Source organism: Protopterus annectens, chromosome 2.part1, assembly GCF_019279795.1.
Source record: "Protopterus annectens isolate FY-2018-M chromosome 2.part1, PAN1.0, whole genome shotgun sequence".
Taxonomy (NCBI): domain Eukaryota; kingdom Metazoa; phylum Chordata; order Ceratodontiformes; family Protopteridae; genus Protopterus; species Protopterus annectens.
The window spans coordinates 1179563299-1179585458 of NC_056729.1; the positions used below are offsets into that span (position 1 = coordinate 1179563299).

Below are 22160 nucleotides of genomic sequence, written 5' to 3' on the forward strand. Positions count from 1 at the left end.
CATACCTGCATGTCCCAATAAGGCAGTCGTGCAGAAGATACCTCAGATTCAAGGCTGGATTAATGCATTACCAATTCTCTGCACTGCCCTTTGGCTTATCTACTGTGCCCAGGGTCTTTACAAAGTGCCTGGCACCAGTAATTGCATTTTGCAGACAAAGAGGTATTCAAATATATCCTTACTTGGACGACTGTCTCATTCAAGCAGAGAACAAGGACATTCTTCTTCAACACCTGGCGTTTGTGAATAGGCTTCTAACATGCCTAGGGTACACAATAAACAAAAAGAAATCACAACTGGTACCCTCTCAAAAGATAACATTCCTTGGTGCAAGCTTGAATACAACTGCCCAGATGGCTTACCTCACGCCAGACAAGCAAAGGCAACTGACTACTTACTTCAAACTGTTGGCAACAAAACCCCAGTTATCTGCAAGACAAATTCTGCAGACTTCGGGCTTTATGGCAACCTGCATCCTACTGATTCCATATGCAAGACTGCATATGAGGAAATTTCAATGGTACCTAAAAAGTTTATGGAGTCAACATTGTCACAGTCTGGAAACAATGATTCCTCTCATTCCCTGCCTACAACAGGAGTTTCTATGGTGGGCAAAGGCATGTCACCAAAACATGAGACTGGCCTTCACTCTACCCCCTGCCAGCCAAACCTTAACAGACGCATCAGATTATGCCTGGGGGACCCACATGGTGGGAAGATGCATTCAGGGCATATGGACCCCAAAACAAATGCATCTACATATCAATCAGAAAGAGATGCTAGCTGTTCAAAATGCCATGACAGCCTTCAAGGACTTACTTCATCCAGGACAACTACTGATTAAAGACGAACAACACCACAGTCATGTGGTATATAAACATGCAGGGGGGCACGCACTCATACCCTCTTTGCAGATTAGCCATGGCACTGTGGGACACAGCTTTGACCTACCAAATACATCTTCAAGCTCAATTCCTGCCAGGAAAACAAAATACTCTGGCAGACGATTTAAGCAGAAACCTTATGGATCCTCACGAGTGGAAACTAGATCCACAAGTCTTCAGCATGATAAAGAAATGGGGGAGCCCAGACATAGATCTATTTGCCTTCCCTCAAAATTATCAATTGAAAAGATTCTGCACAAGTACCTATCACAGACAAGCATGGAAAGTGGACGCCCTATCCTTCACTGTCAGTTTACGCCTTTCCACCTCTGCCTCCTCTTCCCAAGGTCCTCCTAAAAGTCAGACAAGAGAAACCAAAGATGATACTAATTGCCTCGGACTGCCCCGCCAGTACTGATACCCAAACCTAAGGAACTTGTCTCAATACCCAGCTTGGACCCTACCTCAAAGACCTCAACTACTGTCCCAGCAAAACAATCCGATCCTGCACAATCAACTCCAGACACTGAACCTGGCAGCATGGCTGATCATGTAGTTATACAAACCACACCTCTCAGTAAAGCTGTGATGGATGTCATTTTGGAAGCCAGAAGACCTAGTACTAGAAAATCTTATGCTGATAAATGGAAGAGATTCTGTGTTTGGAATCGAGCACAAGGAACTGATACAGCAGAACCAAATATTCCTCAGATGTTACAATACTTGACTGAGATGCTTGACCAAAGGCCTGTCTTTCTCATCGATTAAAATCCATGCTTCTGCCATTTCGGCTCATTACAATACAGAGCCACCAATCTTTTCTCATCCGTTACTAAAGCAGTATCTTAGAGGAGCCAACAATTTAAGGCCTCCTAGAAGATCACCAATACCTGCATGGAACCTCAATTATGTGTTGGAAAAGCTCACCCTGCCTCCGTTTGAACCAGCTGCTACTGCTGATATAAAGTTTTCTTATCATGGAAAACAGCTCTGCTACTAGCAATTACTTCAGCAAGAAGAGTCTCAGAGCTACAGGCCCTCATGGCTGTGGTGCCTTTTGTCATATTTTACCCAGACAGGGTGTCTCTGAGGGCAAATCCAACATTTATGCCTAAGGTGATTTCCAGTGCGGCTCTTAACCAAACTATTCATTTGCCAACCTTTTATCCAAATCTGCAGAACAAGGGGGAGAGAATTCTGCATTCCTTGGACGTACACAGACAGCTACGATTCTACTTGAGCAGGACTAAAGCTCTAAGAAAAACTGAGCAATTACTAGTGCCATATGCTGCAGGATCAGAAGGAAAGGGTATTTCAAAGCAGACTATTTCAAAGTGGATAAGCCACTGCATTTGTTTCTGCTACTTACACCATGGTAAACCTGTGCCCAAGGGCATTAGGTCTCATTCCACCAGAGCTGCAGCTACTTCAGCAGCCTTTCTCAGAGGAGTACCAACCAAAGACATTCTAGAGGCTGCTACTTGGAGTTCTGTTCACACCTTTACAAAGCATTATCATTTGCCTCTCTACTTGAAGTCCAGGGCAGGCTTTACCACTGCATTTCTACTGGGCCTTGTAGCCGCACCTAATGCTGTTCAGCTCCAGCCTCCCAACCATAGCTTTGGAATTCTACCCAAATGTAATGACTGCAACAGTGAAACATGAAGAACATAGTACAGTTGTGTACACTTACCATAAATGTAGATGTTCGAGTGTATTCATTGTTGCAGTCAAGGTTACCTGCCCACCATCCCACCTTTCATTCTGGAGTTTCTTTCCTTCTCTATCTTCTACAACCTATGTGGTATATTTGCTTGTTGTTGAAGGTAAAGTTTTTATATTGATGCATGTATACATATTTTTGCTACCTTTTTGGGGGCACCTGACATCTGGGGCAAGAAAAACTAAAGAAAATGGCGTCGGGTGATTGTTTTATACCCCTGACGACCTGACGTCATGAAAGCGGAGACAGCAACTGACGCAGGACCCAAGACTTTGGAATTCAGGCTGACTGAGGGCAACCTGCCAGCAGATTACCCAAATGTAATGACTGCAACAGTGAATACACTCTAACATCTACAGTTATGGTAAGTCTACACAACTGTACTTTCCCTTTCCCCTTCCATTTCCCGTATGCAAGAAAATCCCTGATGTTCCATCCAATCAGAAGCAACAAGCAGTTATAGAAATCCAAAAACTGCTAAAAAAAAGTTATCCAGGGAGTCCCACCGGATCAAAAATAGAGTCCAAAAGTTACATATTCTTTTTGGTGCCAAAAAAGACAGGGGACTGGAGACCGATTTTGGATGCAAGTGTACTGAATAAATCAGCTTGCCAAACCAAATTCTGGATGGTAAAGGTACAGTCCATTCTTTCAATTTTTGAAAAAGATGATTGGATGTGCTCAATAGATCTTCAGGTTACGTATTCCCTTATAAAGATGGACAAACGATCCAGAAGATTCCTCTGCTTTTGGCTGGGAGCCAGTCACTTTCAATTCAAAGTTCTCTCCTTTGGTCTCACCACAGCCCCCAGGGTGTTCACCAAGTGTATGGCAGTGGTAGCAGCTTACTTGAGACTGCTGGGATTCAGAGTGTTTCCGTATCTAAACGATTGGCTCATTACTGCTCAGACCAGGCATCAATTGATAGAAGCAAGAGACCATGTACTTCACGTTTTCTTTTATCTGGGAATAACTGTAAATTACAAAAAAAAATCAAAATGGACCCCAACTCCGACTCAAACTCCCTTAGCTTCTCTTCCCCCTGTGTGATTACAGAAGATCAGAGGTCAGGTACAGAAGCTAATCAGCAACAGAAAAGTAACTGCTCATCTAGTCCTTCAAGCACTGGGTTCCACGGCTTCAGCTATAACTCTGGTTCCCTTAGCAAGATACCACATGAGGGTACCACAATGTTTGCTAGTCTCTCAATGGTCACTGTTACACCAACCCATGTTGAACCGGATTTTGATAACCAGTCTTTGCAGAAAAGATTGAGCTTGATGGATGCATTCCTATGACATTTTTCTAACCCGTCCTTTTGTCCCATCACATCCCCAAACCATAGTAACCAAGGATGCCTCCCAGATGGGGTGGGGGGCATTATCTGGGTAAGACTGTCCAAGTCACTTGGTCCAACACAGAAGGCCAACTTGTGTATCAATGTACTGAAGTTAAGGACCGTGCTTTTAGCATTGCAAGCTTTTCAGACTGCTTTTCCTTCAGGAACAGTTGCGATTCAAATGGTCAGTATGTCAGTGGTTTGATAGATCAACAAACAGGGAGGAACCAAATCCTATCCCCTTTGTCAAGAAGCTGTCAGTGTGTGGCATTTGGCTATCTCTTCCAACCACTTTCTAATAGCAGCACACATTCCGGGGAGATGTTAGTGTTTCACTGTTGCAGTCATTACATTTAGGGCAATCCTGCTGGCAGGTTGCCCTCAGTCAGCCTGAATTCCAAAGTCTTGGGTCCTGCGTCGGCTGCTGTCGTCCCTTCCCTGACATCAGGTCGTCAGGGGTATAAAAGAAGCAGCCAATGCCATTTTCTTCAGTCTTTCTTGACCCAGATGTCAGGTACGAATACATGCACCAGTATCAAAGTTCTCTCCTTTGGTCTATTTATTTATCTATTCTTTTCTGTTGGTGATTAGCTTCTGTACCTGACCTCTGATCTTCTGTAATCGCACAGGGGGAAGAGAAGCTAAGGGAGTTTGAGTCGGAGTTGGGGTCCATTTTGATTTTTTTTGTAATTTACAGTTATTCCCAGATAAAAGAAAACATTAAGTACATGGTCTCTTGCTTCTATCAATCGATGCCTGGTCCGAGCAGTAGTGAGAAAAAAAAAATTTATTATAATTGGCTTTTGTAATACTTGCTGTTTTATAATATCTGTAATAACTTCTGTTTTAACTATGTATGATTTCTTGGAGCTTTTCTCCCCGGGCCTCTACTGAAAATGGACATGTATCCAGCTAGACTAGCCCGGTCAACAAATGTAAAATAAAATAAATAAATAAAAATTTTACCTTCATCTACAAGCAGATACACCACATAGGTTGTATAAATCGGAGAAAGAAAGAAAAGTTCCAGCAGTAAAATGGGGGGTGGCTGGTGGGTAACCTGGACTGCAACAGTGAATACATTCTAACGTCTACATTTATGGTAAGTGTACACAACTGTACTACGTTCTTTGTGTTTCACTGTTGCAGTCGTTACATTTGGGTAGAGTCCCAAAGCTATGATTGGAAGGCTGGAGCTAAATAGCATTAGGAGCGGCTATGAGGCCCTGCAGAACTGCAGTGGCAAAGCCTGCCCTGGAGTTAGAGTGGCAGATGACAGTGCTTTGTAAAGGTGTGCACTGAACTCCAAGTAGCAGCCTCTAAAATGTCTTTGGTTGGTACTCCCCTGAGAAAGGCTGCTGAAGTGGCTGCAGCTCTGGTTGAATGTGGCCTAATACCCTTAGGCACTGGCTTGCCATGGTGTAAGTAGCAGAAACGAATGCAGTGGCATTTTGCATATTATGCATTTTACATATTCCAACAAGTTTTTAGTATCCATCCATTGAGGAATGACTGCACTAAGGTAATTGCCACCATTTGAATATTTAAGAGTTGTCCTATCTTAAAGAGTAAATAATAAGGTGTGCTCTTACTTTATTTTGATTAACTGGTGGCAGGGAAGCCTGCAGTAAATGTTGTATTTTATTTTCAGTCTACCTTAAGGTGATTGGTACAGATTCATAAGTACAGAGTATACATAAACTGAACAGTTAGAAGTATCCAAACAGTTACATGCAGTGTATTTACAGTATATACATAATGCACATTTTGAGACTTAAATTTCTTGATATGGCATGCTTGGAGGTCCTTGGCAAGTAGCTTAGACTACTGCAGTAATGATCTATTCTAGCATCTGTTGTTATGGTAAGTTGCATCTATATTACAAGATCGAATGCTTAGGTGATGGAACACCTTGACATCTAACTTGTAATATCAAATCCAAAAATGTCAAACGGCGCAGGACAACACGTCGTTCGGCCACAGAAAAAAAAATAACTTTACACCCAAACTTTCAGTGGATGTTCCTTTGCTTCTCTCTTATCTGTACAAATTGCTCAGTGATGGGTTGGCTTATTCTTCTGTTAAGGCCCAGTTATCAGCTATCTCTGCTTGTCTGCCTTTGTCTCGTCCTTTAGCTTCTAGATTTGAGGCTAAGCAATTCATAAAAGGCATCCTTCATATTAGGCCTCTCAGGAAGCCTTTTCCTCCTCCCTGGAATCTTAATTTTGTTTTGTAAAAATTGACTCTGGCTCCTTTTGAGCCTGCAGCTTCAGCTTATTTGTAACATTGCTCTTGGAAGACTGTTCTTTTGTTATCCTTTACTTCTGCCAGACTGGTGTCTGAGCTTCAAGCCCTTACAGCTTGTCCTCCTTTTTTGGTGTTTCATAAGGGAAGGGTGTCCTTGCGTATACTAAGCCTTCTTTTATGCCTAAGGTGGTGAAGAAGTTGTATCTTAATCAGTCTATTCATTTATTCACTTTTCCCCATCTCCGCAATCTGCCAGTGAGAAGGTGCTGCACATGTTGGATGTGCATAGACTTCTCAAGATTTTATTTGGTTAAGGCTAAGACTATTAGAAACTCTGATCAGCTCTTTTTTTTTCCTTTCATCTCAGGTTCTTGTGATTAGCTGTGTCCAAGCAAATAGTTTGTTCTTGGATATCAAAAGCTATTCATTTTTCTTATTCCTTTCATAGTAAGCCTTCCTTATTCTGTTAAGCCTCATTTTACTAGGGCTGTGGGTTTTTCTGGTTCTTTTTTTCAAGGATTTGGGTACGGACTCTGTTCTAGAGATGGCTACCTGGACTTCTGTGCATACCTTTGCCAAGAACTGCAAGTTGGATGGAATATCCAGAGCTAGACCTGTTTTTGCTAAGGCCATCCTTCCTGGCTTCCTAGAGGGCTCTGCTGGTCCTTCTTAACAAGTTTTTTCATGAGCTTTGGCACTCTCCCTGATGTAAAGAATACTGCAGTAGTGAAATGGAAGGATGTAGTACAGTTGTGCAAAGTCTTACCAAAACCTTTACGTTATACCTAAGCTTTCACAGCTATAATAATACAAAATAGTATGTCTACTCCCTAAACAACCCAGTGAGACCAAAATGCTACCACTATATGGCATAATACTCTTATTTATCATTCCCATCTAACCATACCCCATCCCAGCCACAAAACTACATCCAACAGCTCCCCCCACATCCAAACCACTCACTGGGAAATATCACCAGCTAGCTTAGAGTACTTTCTTTGACCTACTAACTCATAAAATACCCCCTCTTAAGTAAGCTCCAAAAAAAAACCCATTTCATTCAGATATCATAAACACATATCCAAACTCATGCACATGTTAAACATAGCTACTAAATTATAATAAGTGGAGATGTATATCCAAACTCCCCCTCAACCCACCCTTGAGTACAAATATACTTGACTTACCTCGTAAAGGCACTGACTTGCTACTTCTAAATCTCTGAAGTGCTGTTAGTAAATATTTCACTGAAAGTATTCTATTTCTAACCAAAAACAATCAGTCAATCCTATCTATCATTGGCACCCAAACCAACAAACAATATCGCTGCTTTCTCATTGCAACCCATCTCCATAGAAAAACTACTAAAGAAACTGAAACCAACCACAACAGCAGCTGATAACTTACCAGCCAAATACCTAAAATTATCAGCAGAAGCCATTTCCTATCCTAACTCAATACTTATTAATCGGTCCATTGCTGAACAATAATGTCCCATCTATCTGGAAAATCACATACAGTTCCCTTGCATAAAGGCGGTAATTAAACTGAACTCTCAAATTCTAGACCCATCGACATTCTTTCCCCACCATCTAAACTACTAGAAAGGTGCATTCATTCACAACATTTGCAATATCTTACAACCTGTAACCTACTGGCCAAATCACAACACTGTTTCAGATCTTATCATAGAACCACAACTGCCCTCCTCCACTTTACCAACACCATCAATCCATTTAGATATGAAGGTAAAGTAGTTTCATCCATCTTTCTAGATGTCTAAGGCCTGTGGTAAAGTTTCCTACCACAAGCTACTGACTGTTCTCACCAACCTAAATCTTAGCCCATCTGCTCTTACATGGTTCCAAAGTTACCTAGCAGGCCACCATCAAGCAGTAAAGTGGATACAAGACCTCTCCCCTTACTCCCAGTCACATTAGGAGTCCCACAGGGATCTATCCTTGGTCCCCTTCTTTTCAGCATTTTTATTAATTACCTCAACATTACCAGCCCCCTAGCTTTCATTATCCAATATGCAGATGACCCTACACTTACATGTGGCACACCCATCATACAACAGCTTCAAGACGTAACCCAAAAGTCCTTCACTGAAATTGAGTTATTGCTAACCAGCTCAGAGCTCATACTTAGGTTCATAGGCTGGTACTAGGCTATCGGCCCTAAGGCCTATGCAAGCTTAGCTATAACAATTCCCTGGATATTTCTTCCCACAATATTTACTTCTCTGGGCCCCTGTCTAGCAGGGCAACTGACATGATCCCCGGGGTGAATTTCCTGTCTCCCATCCAATCATCAAGGTTCGTTTTGAAGAGGGCCAATGAGGCGCTCTGCTTGACATGTATGGGCAGTCTATTCCAGAGTATGGGGAGTCTCTGGGTCAGGAACCTATCCCTCCATCATGTTTTGTTCATTGTGATGATGAGATTTAGATCCCTGGAGCGTGTGGCTCTGAGGGATTGGGATTTCTTTAAGTGGAGCATGTCCAACAGCTCAAGGTTTGATATGGCCTTGTATGTTAAGCAGAGATTTCCTCTGAATAGATGATATGCCACAGTTTATAGCTGGAGTTTTCTTTAGACGGTCAGCATAAGACATCTGCTTTAGGCCTGCGATTCCTTTAGTGAGGTATTTCTGTGGCCTTTCCAGCTGTTGCAGATGTCTTGTGAGGTACATACCAAACGGGGCATTATACTCTATAATGGGTCTAATGAGGGATGAGTATAGTGGGACAATGACCTCCTTTTTTTCTGGATGAAAAGCCCTTAGTGATGAGGTGTGCCACATAGAAGGATTTCCTGACTGTTGTGGCGATGTGGTTATCGAAAGTGAGACCACTGTCCACCTGTGTCCCTTAGTCTCTCATCACACTTTTGATGTTTAGTGTCCTGCCACCTATGTGGTAATACATGGGTACATGTTTTTTTTCCAAAGGGGATAACTATACATTTCTTGGCATTAAGCTTGAGCCCATGGCTCTGGCACCAGGCATCTGTTTCTGTAAGGCCCTTTTGTAGAATATCCACACCATTTGGGGATTCAATAATGTCTCCCAGTTTGCAGTCATCTGCAAACTTTATTAGCCAGAGTCCCTTAGTGTTGGCCTGTACTTCAGAGAAGTAGATGCCAAACAAGAGTGTTCCCAGGACTACTTAACCCTAACAAAACCAAACTCATACCAAACTCATGAGCTTTCAACCTACCAGACCCCCCACTCACCTTCTACTTCATAGCTAGCAATAATACAAAAATTAATCTTAAACCGCAAGCAAAACTATGAGTCCAAGTTGACTTGCACATATCACAAACAATTAAGAAGATGCACAAAAAATGAAAACACTGTATAGAAACAAAAAATTTCTAACAATTCTACAGAGATATTGCCAGAACCCACTTCCTGACAACAATCTTGTATGCCCCGCGTATACTTACCAATCTTAAAAAAACAGACTTGGATAAACTAGAAACATGCTATAACAAAATAGCAAACTTTGCCACACACACTACACACATGACACCCCATTGCTCTACCTTAAAAAAACTCTCCTGGTTAGAACTACTACAACTCTTAGCCTATAATCTGTTTACCGTAGCTCATAAACTACTTTATCAGTCTTAGAAAACTCCAGCTCTTCTAAATTTTTTGCAACCCTATTCCAGTAAACGTTCAACAAATAAATTGTTATTACAGATTACCAAATCCACAAATGCTGCAGGAGATTCTCTATATTCCTACCATGTAACAAAAACTTGGAATATGTTTCCTCACTCTTTTAGAACCAATATCAACCCCACTCAATTAAAAAAAAAAACAGACTACTGGCTTTACTCATGTAACAGTCCAAGCTAGTAAAGAACTGCTATTTTTCCCCTCAAAAATACTTTGGTAACTTATTTCTACACTTTTTTCCCCTTATCCTACCCTGCCCCTTGTCATGCACAACTAGATAGCAAAATCCTACTAACAGTAACTGTCTGTGAAGATAGGAGAAGGCTGCCCAGCCTAGCCATATAGAATTTTGTAGCTATTTCTGTCATTTGTTAAATATTAATATAAGGCACAGGCTTGTTCTCTTAGATGGGAAAGAAATGGTGTTAAGTGTAGAACTACAAAAATGTAACCATGCACTCTGCTGTAACAAAGCTTATAAGTCAATTCTTTGATGTCAGGGCTTGGAGCCGATATGTCTGGATGAAGGAATTCTGGCTATTGTCTTGAGAACAGAGTTAATTGCTAGAATTTGCATGTATAAATTCTTTTATTGTTCTGTAAGATCAAGGGCTATTAACCTCTGAGAATCTGTCAGCCTGGGAACCAGACAGAAATGATGTAATCTGAAATGAATCAGTGGTACTGTGTTATCAAATTTAAAGACAGAAAGAATGAGAGCATTGGAGCATTTGTCTTGAGAACATCCAACTCACCAGATCTTTGCCTGTGTCTAGTTGTAAGTAGGAGTTTAGAACTGTGTTTTCTCTTGGCTATAACTAGGAAGTAGGAAGATTAGACTAGTTTGTTTTTCTGTGATGTCAGATCTTTCCTATGGTATTTTAAGTATTTCTCTGTGATCTCTGAAGTCTTGACTAACACTGTGTGGTGAGAAGTAATGTCTTGTGTTTTTATTATTTATTATTAAATATTTTTAAACCTTTCAACTGTGGCTGTTTTTTGTAGAGATAATTTAAGCTCTAAGAGTACATTGCATGTATATAGTGATAATGTACCAAGTCACTCCAAATAAGACTTGACTGTTGGGTTCCACTTACTATTTGGATTATAATATTGCACAATAATAATTGGACACACTTTTAAGGGCCTTTGAGTTGCTGATGAATATTAGCTGGGTGGTGGCAGTGATTTCTACTGTATAGTCTGGGTAAAAGGGGCACAGCTGGAGAACCTGTGCCAGCCTTCCCCAGGAGTGTCTGTGTGGTTGTATACAACTCTTATCTCAAAGTGTGTGTGTGTGTGTGTGTGTGTGTGTGTGTGTGTGTGTGTGTGTGTGTGTGTGTGTGTGTGTGTGTGTGTGTGTGTGTGTGTGTGTGTCAGCTACTTGGGCAGGGACCCAAAGCACTGGTTGGCCAGTGAGGGTGCTGGAGGTTTTAGCTTGCCCACTAGGCTGAGATCTGGACCCTATAACTGTGCCAGTGGGGAGTCTTATTGGGGACCTGGAGAGAAGGGAAGAAACCAGCCCCAGACTGAATATGATCTCTTTGTGCTGTTAAGGGAAATTGTACTTTACTGTGTGTATTTGTTATTTTTTTCCCTATATGGACGTCCCTCACTGGTGTTAGTGGTGAGGATTGAGGCTCCTTGATTGCTGGGCCAGTGCACGGGCGTCGCACTGTCCCCATCAAAAAAAATTATCCTGTCCCTCAACAGTTCTCATTCTGTCCTCCCATTTCCCTCACTTCTCCTTTACTCTCTTCTTTACTACTACTAAACAGAAAGTGATTATAAAATAACTTGTCCATACTAATTATTTTCTTTTATTACTAATTGTAAACATACTTTGTATTCTTTTACCAACTGTTAACCATGATTGTAATTATCCTACAGCTTATCTCTCACTATATCTAAGCTACCTGTAATATTTTAAGATCATACAAACTGTGCATGCAAACTGTCTTATTAATTATATTAGTAGTTTAATTACTATAATATATAATAATATATATATATATAAAATAGTAATTAATGTGTGTGTGTGTGTATATGTATATATATATATATATATATATATATATATATATATATACACACACACACACACACACATACACACACACACACACACACACACACACACACACACACACACACACACACACACACATATATTGTATATAAATATTTCTTCCATTGTGTAAAAATCATCACCATGTCTGAGGGTTTTTTTTATGTATTGTTACTATGTGGAGCTTTTCTTCCCAGGCCTCAGCTGAAAATGGGTTTCAGCCCAGTTGGACTTTCCTGGTAAACAAATATAAAGTAAGTAAAATAAATAGTTTCTTCTCCAATGTGCGAGTTTTACCAGAAGCCATTAATCTAAATGCAAATATTGCACTATTGTAACCTCCTAGTACATCTCTAACAATCTTCTTTACACCTGCATTGTATACTTGCTCCTGTGTTTTGTTTGAGTGAAATATGTACAAGGTTTGTTCCCAGTCACCACTGTGTCCTCCCCCTGAAAATTTGTAATACATTTATCACTTCTTTTACTTTGTTTTCATTCAGAAGCCTGAAACGACATGTCACTTTTGTGTTGAATTCCCCTGGGTCTGCCATTTTATTAACTTTTAAAAGCTGTCTAAAGACATTGCTGAATAACCTAGAAATGAGTATCTAAAATCCAGTACTAGAGTTGCAAGGCTGTTAATGCTTCAATAACGGTTCCTTCTGTTCTCATGCTGCAACATACAACCGCCATGTTGGTGTGGTCTTATGTTTTAAAATGCATCCCCCCACCAACCAAATTCAGCAGACTGTCAAAGAAAAACTATAGAAAGGCAACTAGTATATAGTAGTAACTAATGGTTGTGCTGTCAGTTGTGCAGTGTTTACCCACTTGTGTACGTTTTAAACTATCTTGGCCTAACTTCACCTTTCATGGGTCTAAGTGCAGCACAACACACAACACAGCTATTGGTTATTAGTCTCCCTATGTAAAAAACTTCATGTTCTTATGTGTAACCCCTTTGCAAGACTCCATATTTCATTGACATCTTTACTTAAAGTTGTACAACACACAAAAGAGACCTTGGCATCTCTGTTTAACACCTCCCTTCCACCTGACCCTGTTGAGTTGTCTGCTACATCTATAACCTTTCCCATTCCAGCATACAGCTAATTTAGCATTTTCCCCATTAAAGTCTCCCGCTTCAGTCACAACCAATAATTTGCCATAGTTTATAATGGCTTCCATTTTTACTTTTTAGCAATTTTGTATTCATGATGCATGAATGTTATTTTCCTTTTACTTTGCTCTGTTGTTTCTTCCATCACTTTTTTTTGTAACTGTTTTGCTTTCATTACTTTTACCATCAGGCATACATTTACATTCATAAACCGTGCCGTGCATAACTTTTTGTCTCTTACTTTACATTTTCATTGTGTGTCCTAATACCAGTTTGTTCCTAGATGTATTTGGGAGCAGGCATGCATGTTAACAGTCTTTCTTGGCTGATAATAGTTCTATGTCTTGCTCTCTGCAGTGATGTTAATACAATTAATATTTATTTATTATTTTTTTAGTTCTCAGCATTTTGACCTTCAGGTTATTGTCAGGAAGTTGCCAGCTGGTTAGGGCCTCCCAAAAGCAGTCAGAGCATTGCAGTATTCACAATCAATAGGTACATGAGAACAAATGCATAAGTACACCTCACCTCATTTAGGTGTTGCAAGAGCACATTCCTTCTTCAGAGAAGAATACATCAAGTAGGCAAAGAGGAGAAAGTGTGTTATGCAATTTGTAATGTTAATTAGGCAGTACACTCCTTTCCGTTGAAAAGCTATGAAGAGCTGGGATGTAATTTTTCATTTCAAGAGGAAAATTTCCCTGGTACTGCTTTGCAGTACAGTTTCTTTTAAACAAATGCTATTGCTTTACTTAAATACAAAAAGGTGGCCTTCAAGTTGTTGTTTACACTTAAGGTATCTGAAATGTTAATTTTAAAATTTTCTTGTATTCAAGGCATGAATCTATACTTTTATATCCCTTTGTTGTAAAAATTATTCTGCCTTTGAAAAATTTGCATATGAAACTCTTTAGGTTATGTACTGTCACAGCATGCTGTTCATTTCTTGTGGATGCCTATCTTATTTTGTAGGGGTCGGCATACCTTAAAAGTCAGGGAGCACAAGGTCTTGGGCCCTTATGTAGATGGTCTTTCAAAACTGGCTGTTGCAAACTACAAGGTAAGTAACATTTGATGGCTCAAAAAGTAAGTGATTGAATTGCCTGTGAAGTATTTTTGCTTCTTGTGTTTTATAGTAGATTCTTAAAGATTGTTTAAATGCACAAAACAAATTTTGGTTTTGGTGTAAAAGTGCATGCATTATTTTTTTCTTCTCCTAGGATGATTCCACAATATGAGCAAAAAGTAAATTTCAGTAGTTGACTAAGTTTTTGATGTCAGTTGAAGAGGGTCCAATATTTGTCAGCCGTGGAGGATATGTTTGACAGGCCATGCTGCTTCATCAGTAATGGTTTGCATTTGTCCCTTCTAGGATTTTGTCGAAGTTTTACAACTTTGAACACTATCGAACCCATATGTTCAAAGTTGTAAAACTTCGAAAACTTAAAAAAATAAATAAATTACCTGGCGGTTGTAAGCAGGGGGGCAAGCCCTCCACCCCCCACATGGGGGGCTAGGCCCCCTCCCCCTGCTCTTTAAGTATACCAACTCCGAGAATGCTCTACGATGCAGTACAGTGCGGAAAAGGAAGATTTGCCTTTACTACACTGTCGCGTGATCTCGGAGTTGGTATATTTAAAGAGTGAAAGGTGCAGGGGTTCTTGCCCCCCTCCTTACAACCGTCGGGTACATTTTTTTTTTTTATTTCTTTTTTTTAAATTTTCCAAGTTTTACAACTTCGAACATAAGGGTTCGACCATATAGCATTCAGAGTTGTAAAACTTTGACAACGTGATATAGACCCGATTTTGATTTATTGGCAAAGACATTGTCCACACCATAATGCCCTTTTTAGGCAATGTTAACCTGATAAACCTTCCAACATGAAAAGGCTAGCAAACGAAAATATGAAGGTGTTACTGATCAGTGCTAGGAGCGTACAAGCCTCCTTACCCTTGAGAATGTAGACATCTGTGTAGTGACCGAGACATGATTTAAAATGGTGGAGAGCAGTCCGGCTGTAAAGTGCCATAATGTCATCTACACATTTAGACCAGCTGCACTACAGGAGGGGGAAGAAAGGTGAAGGTTTCTTTATCTGGAAGGGTTGTTAAGCCTAAAATGCATGTCCTTCTTTAATCACCTCAAAGCCCAGTCACTTTACTCAGTAACCTACAGACTGCTAAGAGTTGACCAGTGTCTGGTATACAAAGCATCCTTTGACCCAGTATTAATGGACCTGCTGCACATCAGTAAGTCAAATGGCATCAGAAATCTTCTGTCCATGGATCTAAACCTCTTCTGCAACATCAGCAAAATGGTTAGGAGGGACAGATGCATATCTGAGGATGCCACTGCTGTGGATTAGACTTCTTACCACTTAAAACAAAGCTCATCTCTTGCCATATTCAAGTACAACGTTGGATGGGTATTAGAAATGTAACTCAGGACTGTCCCCTTTAATGTTAATTGCTTTATCTCACACATATACAAGATCCCAGTTATTCTCACTAGGGTAATTTATAATTGGCAAACATGGGATGGATTACGTTCAAAATAACACACATGGGATAGATTAATTTAGGTACTAAAAAGTAAATTGGCTAGGTTTAAAATGTCCCACAGAACAAACCTAAAAGAGACTAATCTTATGAATAAGGTAACGGAAGATTCAATTTTTTATTAGTTATTCCTGTATTCAGTACGTATCGAAACACTTTACTGCATGATGTGAACTGTTAATTCCCTGTTCTTAAAAAAAAATCTCCAGGTGTATCGGGTCATTGTATTTTATTGTGTTTACTCTGCCAGACACAGTCTTTTTTTATAATGTGTACCAAAGACTGTTTATTGCAATCACATAGTTGTGTGATATTAAGGGCTCATAAGTAGTCAGTAGTAGCTAGTCATTCATTGTTTGTGTCTATCAGATTCATAGGTTGGTACTAGGCTATCGGCCCTAGGGCCTATACAAGTCTAGCCATAACAATTCCCTAGCTATTTCTTCCCACACTATTTACTTCCCTGGACCCCTGTCCAGCAGGGCGACTGATGTGATCCCCGGGTTGAATTTCCTTTCTCCCATCCAATCGTCAAGGTTCCTTTTGAAGAGGGCCAAAGAGGCGCTCTGCTTGACATGTATGGGCAGTCTATTCCAGAGTCTGGAGAGTCTCTGGGTCAGGAACCTATCCCTCCAGCATGTTTTGTTTATTGTGATGACAAGGTTTAGATTCCCGGAGCATGTGGCTCTGAGGGATTGGGATTTCTTTGTGTAGCATGTCCAACAGCTCTGGGTTTGACATGGCCTTGTATGTTAAGCAGAGATCACCTCTGAGTAGACTATATGCGACAGAGTATAGCTGGAGTTTTTTAAGGCGGTTAGCATAGGGCATCTGCTTTAGGCCTGTGATTCTTTTAGTGAGGTATTTCTGCGGGCTTTCCAGCTGTTGCAGATGTCTTGAGAGGTACATACCAAATGGGGCATTGTATTCTATAATGGGTCTAATGAGGGATGAGTACAGTGGGACAATGACTACCTTTTTTTCTGTATGAAAACCCCTTAGTGATGAGGTGTGCCACATAGAAGGATGTCCTGACTGATGTGGCGATGTGGTTATCGAAGGTGAGACCACTGTCCACCTGTGTCCCTAAGTCTCTTATCACACTTTCGATGTTTAGTGTCCTGCCACCAATGTGGTAATTCATGGGTACATGTTTTTCCCAAAGGGGATAACTATACTTTTCTTGGCATTGAGCTTGAGCCCATGGCTCTGGCACAAAGCATCTGTTTCTATAAGGCCCTTTTGTAGAGTATCCACATCATTTGGGGATTCAGTAATGGCTCCCAGTTTGCAGTCATCTGCGAGCTTTGGTAGCCAGAGTACCTTAGTGTTGGCCTGTACTTCAGAGAAGTAGATAACAAACAAGAGTGGTCCCAGGACTGAACCCTGAGGTACTCCACTTGTCACTTGTCTGGAGCTGGATTTGGAGTCGGCTACTTTTACAGTGTGGGTTCTGTCAGTAAGCCAGTTGGCAACCCATCGAGTGACGTAGGGATTAATGCCCAGCTTAGTAAGTTTATCTATGATTGCAGAGTGGGGGATGGTGTCAAAGGTCTTGGCGAGGTCCAGATAGGCTGTGTGGACCTCCTTACCCTTGTCGATGGCTCTGGAGACTGATTGGAAGAAGTCAGTCAGGTTCAGGAGACTAGATCAGCCCTTCACAAACCCAAACTGGGTGGGGTCCAGTGTTTAAAGGTTGCCAGTGTCTTTGTTTATAAGTTCCATGGCCTTGCAGATCAGGCTCGTCAGACTGATGGGGCAGTAGTTCCCAGGATCCAAGTTGGATCCCCCCTTGTGGGATAACTGTAGCTGTGCACCACTCAGTGGGCACGAAGCCTGAGGTGAGGGTATGATTAAACATGACACTTAGGTGAGGTGCCAGTTCATTTTGTAGTTAATGTAGTATACAGCCTGGGATGTCATCTGGTCCCATGGTTGCTGTATTCTTAGCTTTGGAGAGTGAGTTTTTTTTACCTATGTGGCCATTATTACCAGAATTTGCCAATCTTCCGGTATTGAGATGGGCCATTTAGGGGGTGAGAGGGGGGTGAAGTTGGCACTGAATCGATCTGCCAGGATACTGGCAATATCCTTGGGATCAGTATATTAAATGCCATTCTGTTGTAGCTCAGAGCAGATCTGAGCATTGCCATTTAGATTCTTGACATAGTTATAGAATGCCTTGTGGCTGTCTTTGGAATCTGTGGCAATTTTATTTTCATAACTACCTGTGGAGGATTTTATGAGGGATCTCCGCTTCTTACTGAGGCTGGTAAAGTAGATTTTTGCATCCTGGGATTTTCCTCTTTTCTGCAACAGTTTCTTCCTTTTGTTGTAAAGTTGGTTTATGGCAGGGGACCACCAGATTGGCTTCCTTTTTTTGGAGGAGAGCATCTTGGTTCTATTTGGGATGGCACAATACATGCATGAGTGGATGTGCTTGTACAGTGCCTTAGTGTAGGACTCCGCAGTCAAACTTTGTTCCCGTCTACATGGGTGTCATGAAGTTTGTCACTTCTAACTTGAGTAGCATTAAAGTTGCCTTTGGAGAAGTTTTTTATGGAGGTTTCCTTATTGGGGGGTGGGGGTGGGATGTGGATGTTAAGGGTGATTAGCTTATGGTCTAACCTGACCAACGAGGGGGTGACCATAAGTGTGGAGCATCGATTTTCCATGTTGGTAATGACCATGTCTAGGATACTGGAGCCCCTGGTGGGACTATGGATTTAGTTGATCCAGGGAGTTGGAGTTTATGAATTCCAAGAACCATGGGGCAAAGGTGTTGGTACACAAGTAGTTCTCCCAGTTAATGGCAGGGTAGTTGAAATCACCCAGTATTAGGGTGTTTGGTTGTATCTTCATATTTTCCAGTATGTTTAGAAAGGTGTAGCGAGAATCTTGGGCCATGGTTGGGGATCTGTAGCAAGCTACAGTTTGGATTGCAATCTTCTGTGCGCCAATCTAAGGATCTGACTTCATTGACCATGGATATGTCAGAGGTTTTATTCTACTTGTGTGAGTTTCTCAGTACTGGCTTGGCTTATTCATCAGTCAAAGCCCACGTCAGCCATATCTGCATGTCTGCCCTTATCTCCCCTTCTTGCCTCCAGGTTCGAGGTGAAGCAGTCCCTTAAAGGTGTCCTCCACGTTAAACCTCCCAGGAAACTGTAACACTTTACTGGGACCTCAACTTTCTATTGGAAAAACTGATTATACCCCCTTTGAATCAGCAGTGTCCGCTTCCCTCAAGCATTGCACCTGGAAAACGGTCTTGCTGGTTGCCTGGACTTCAACTAGAAGGGTGTCAGAACTCCAAGCCCTTATGGCTACCCCCCCCCCCCAGTCATCTGTAAGAACAAGGTGTCTCTAAGGACCAACCTATCCTGTATGCCAAAAGTGGTTAACTAACTGTCAACCAATCCATCCAACTCCCCATCTTTTTCACCACCCCTCAGAATTGCAGTGAGAGGGATCCTACATTCCTTGGACATCCATAGACAACTGAGGTTTTACCTGGACAAGACTAAACCCTTCAGGAAATCTGAACAGCTCTTCATTTAATTTCCATCCCAGGGCACTGGGAATCCCCGCTTCCAAGCAGACCATGTCATCCTGGATCTCCAAAACCATCTCCTTCTGTTACACTAGCCATGGCTGGACTCTTTCCTTCACTGTAAAAGCCCACTTTACCAGAGCCGTGACTTCTTCCATGGCCTGGATAACAACGCCATTCATGAGGCAGTTACCTGGTCTACCATTTCTACCTTCAAGTATTACAAAATGGATACTGTCTCAAGATTCAGAACTAGCTTTGCTAGAGCCATCCTTCATGGCTTCATTGAAAGCTCCTCTTTTCCTGCCCTCTCACTTTCCTCTTTCAGCTTTGGCATTCTCCCTCAAGAGAAGAATACTGCAGCAAGTGAATAGAAGGACATAGGTGAGTTGTGTAAAATCTTACCATAACCATAGATGTCCTTCTCTTCACTGCTGTAATATTCTATCCCTCCCACCTTCCCCACTAGACTTGTCTTTCCTGGATACCCACACCACTTCTTCCTTAGACAGCCTTTCCTCCTGGGCCAATCAGTTCTGAGGATGGTATGTGCGTACATCCGTTTTATGGCCTACATACAACTGCAGCTTGTATCAGATGTATCACATACCCTATAGTGGTGAAAAAATATTTTTATACTGGCCGACTGGGTGCCATCTGGCGGGGATATCCCTCAAGTGAATGATATTGCAGCAGTAAAGAGAAAGACATCTATAGTTATGGTAAGATTTGACACTACTTATCTTTTTACTTGGTGTTGAATTTTTGTAGGCCCCAGTTGGGATGTGTATCTGTTGGAGAGTTTACTTTGGCTAGGACAGTGGGGTTAAGATGGCTTTTGTATAATAGTAAGATAGCCTCCGCCTCCTTTCCTATTGCCAGGTCTTGCATCATACTCATAATTGTATAAGGGGGTGGAAGTGCTAAAAGTTGGAACTGCTTGGTTTGATCCAAGTTTCAATGATGGGTGCAATGCCTGGATTGTTAGAGGAAAGGAAAGCAGTATTTTGGTCAAGTTTGTTGGCAGTGTTGTGCATTGAGGAGAGCACAAGGGATATGGGAGCTTGTAGATTGAGGGGATTGGTGTTAAGGTCTGTTAATTTTTGTGCTGACTCTGTTTGTGGTGAATTTATAGAAATGTTTGGGAATTTTGATGTGGACATTGAGTGTTTTTTTATGGTGGTGGGGAAGAGAGGTGTCAGTATTACGCATTTATGGGGGAGGTATTAGTGGAGGCTGGAATGAAAAGTGGGGATGTTTTGTTATTGGATGGGCATAATAAAGTGTACGAGCAAATGTTAAATTGACAAGGGTAATAATGAAAAAGGTAGGGATTATGTATGATGAGTGAGATGCAGGCTGCCTGGAGAGAGGTAGAGCAGTAAAGTAGAAGTGCAGTGCGAGTGCCTAGGGTCATTATGGTTGGTATATACTATGCTAAGTTACGAGAGTGAGCAGTGATTGAAGGGTGGTTTGAACTGGAGTGTTCTGAATGAATGACCTTGTGGAGTAAGGGAGGATTGTGTATTGTGGTGTTTTGGTACTTAGTAGGGGTACTTTTCCGTTATCTGGGCAACACTTTAAATGCAGTTGCTAAGCTCCGAAGCCAGTGTCTTGTCATGTCCTTTTGTGTCTAACCAGGTGTGTGTAAAATATTTTACTGGATAATATTTAGAAAAGGAGATGTCACTTCTAAATTTTACTCACACCTGGTTAGATTAAGACCCAAAAGACATGACAAGACACTGGATTCGGAGCTCAGCAACTGCGTGTAGTGTTTCCGTCATACGTAGCAGCTGGACAAATCAAATAAAAAAAATTCAACCGAAAGTTGGGAAAGCAAGGACCTCAGTAAGACACTGACAAGATATGTTATATCAGGTACATGCTTACTACTTTAACTCCCGTACATTATTTACACTTCCTAACAATGGATGTTAAGTTGTCTATCTCGCCTTCATTCTTGCTGGATGGGTTCGGAGCCGATCCTCGGCTCCAACTCGGCCACTCTAAAAGCTCGAGAGCTAGTTCCACTGGCTCGAGGCTCCCCTATATCCCACAATGCTAGGCGGTAACTCCCCAGATCTCGTTTGCCGCTATAGCGATCGAGGTGCTTTTCAACCGGCTCGTCAGGTTAGTTTTAAAAATTAGTTGTTATCTTAGATAGACCCCCCCCCCCTTTTAAGTTAGTTTTCTTCATAATTTTATAAATTAGGTAATTTCCTTCCATTCCTAGTTTAATTTTCCCCCTTTTTTTCCTAAACTCACTAGAGTTCTTCCCTTGGGCTTTAGGCCCAATCCCTCCCTTCCTAGTAGTTGGAGGGACTGTGTTTTGTAGGGATTTAATTTTCTAAATTACTTATAATTTAATTTAAAATTTTAATAAGTGTAATGTGTGTGTGTGTGTGTGTGTGTGTGTGTGTGTGTGTGTGTGTGAGTGTGTGGTTACACTTTTTTCTTTAGACATGTCTAAGGAATCAAAGGTCTCAGGCTTTAAGAAATGTGACTCGTGCTGTCAGAAGATGTCTCTGACAGACGGTCACACTTGTGTATACTGCCTGGGACCTTTGCACCTGCAGGACTCTTGTGCTGTTTGCCATGGCTTCAGCCCTAGAGTCCTGCAGGAGCGTAAAAATAAGCTCATTCTAAGGGACTTATTGAAGCTTGAGGGTCCCCCGACTCAATCCTCGGGGAAACCCTCGAAGCCTCCCAGATCTTCGGCTCTGGTCTCTGAGTTGTCTTCTGGAGCTCCGAAGGCTGTTCGAACATCGGCTCCGGCCGGAGCCGATGACTCTCGAACTCAAGTCCCTACTATTTCCTCGGCTCCGGCCGGAGCCGAGGAAGACATTGCTGAGTCGGCTCCGATCAAATTGTCGGAACCGACCTCTAGAAAAAGGTCTCGATCACCATCTATCGGCTCCGTTCATTCGGCTCCAGCATCACCATTGCTGTCTGAACGGAGCCATAGATCTCA

General features: G+C 41.6%; 1 protein-coding gene across 1 annotated transcript in view; it reads left to right on the forward strand.

Moving 5' to 3' along the window:
• Positions 1-22160, forward strand: part of KIF13B (kinesin family member 13B) — a gene marked incomplete in the record, with an annotated part of 3953176 nt that overhangs the window by 487266 nt on the left and 3443750 nt on the right. The window contains 1 exon segment of the mRNA XM_044062707.1: positions 14045-14132. Coding sequence (XP_043918642.1) covers positions 14045-14132 — 88 coding nt within the window.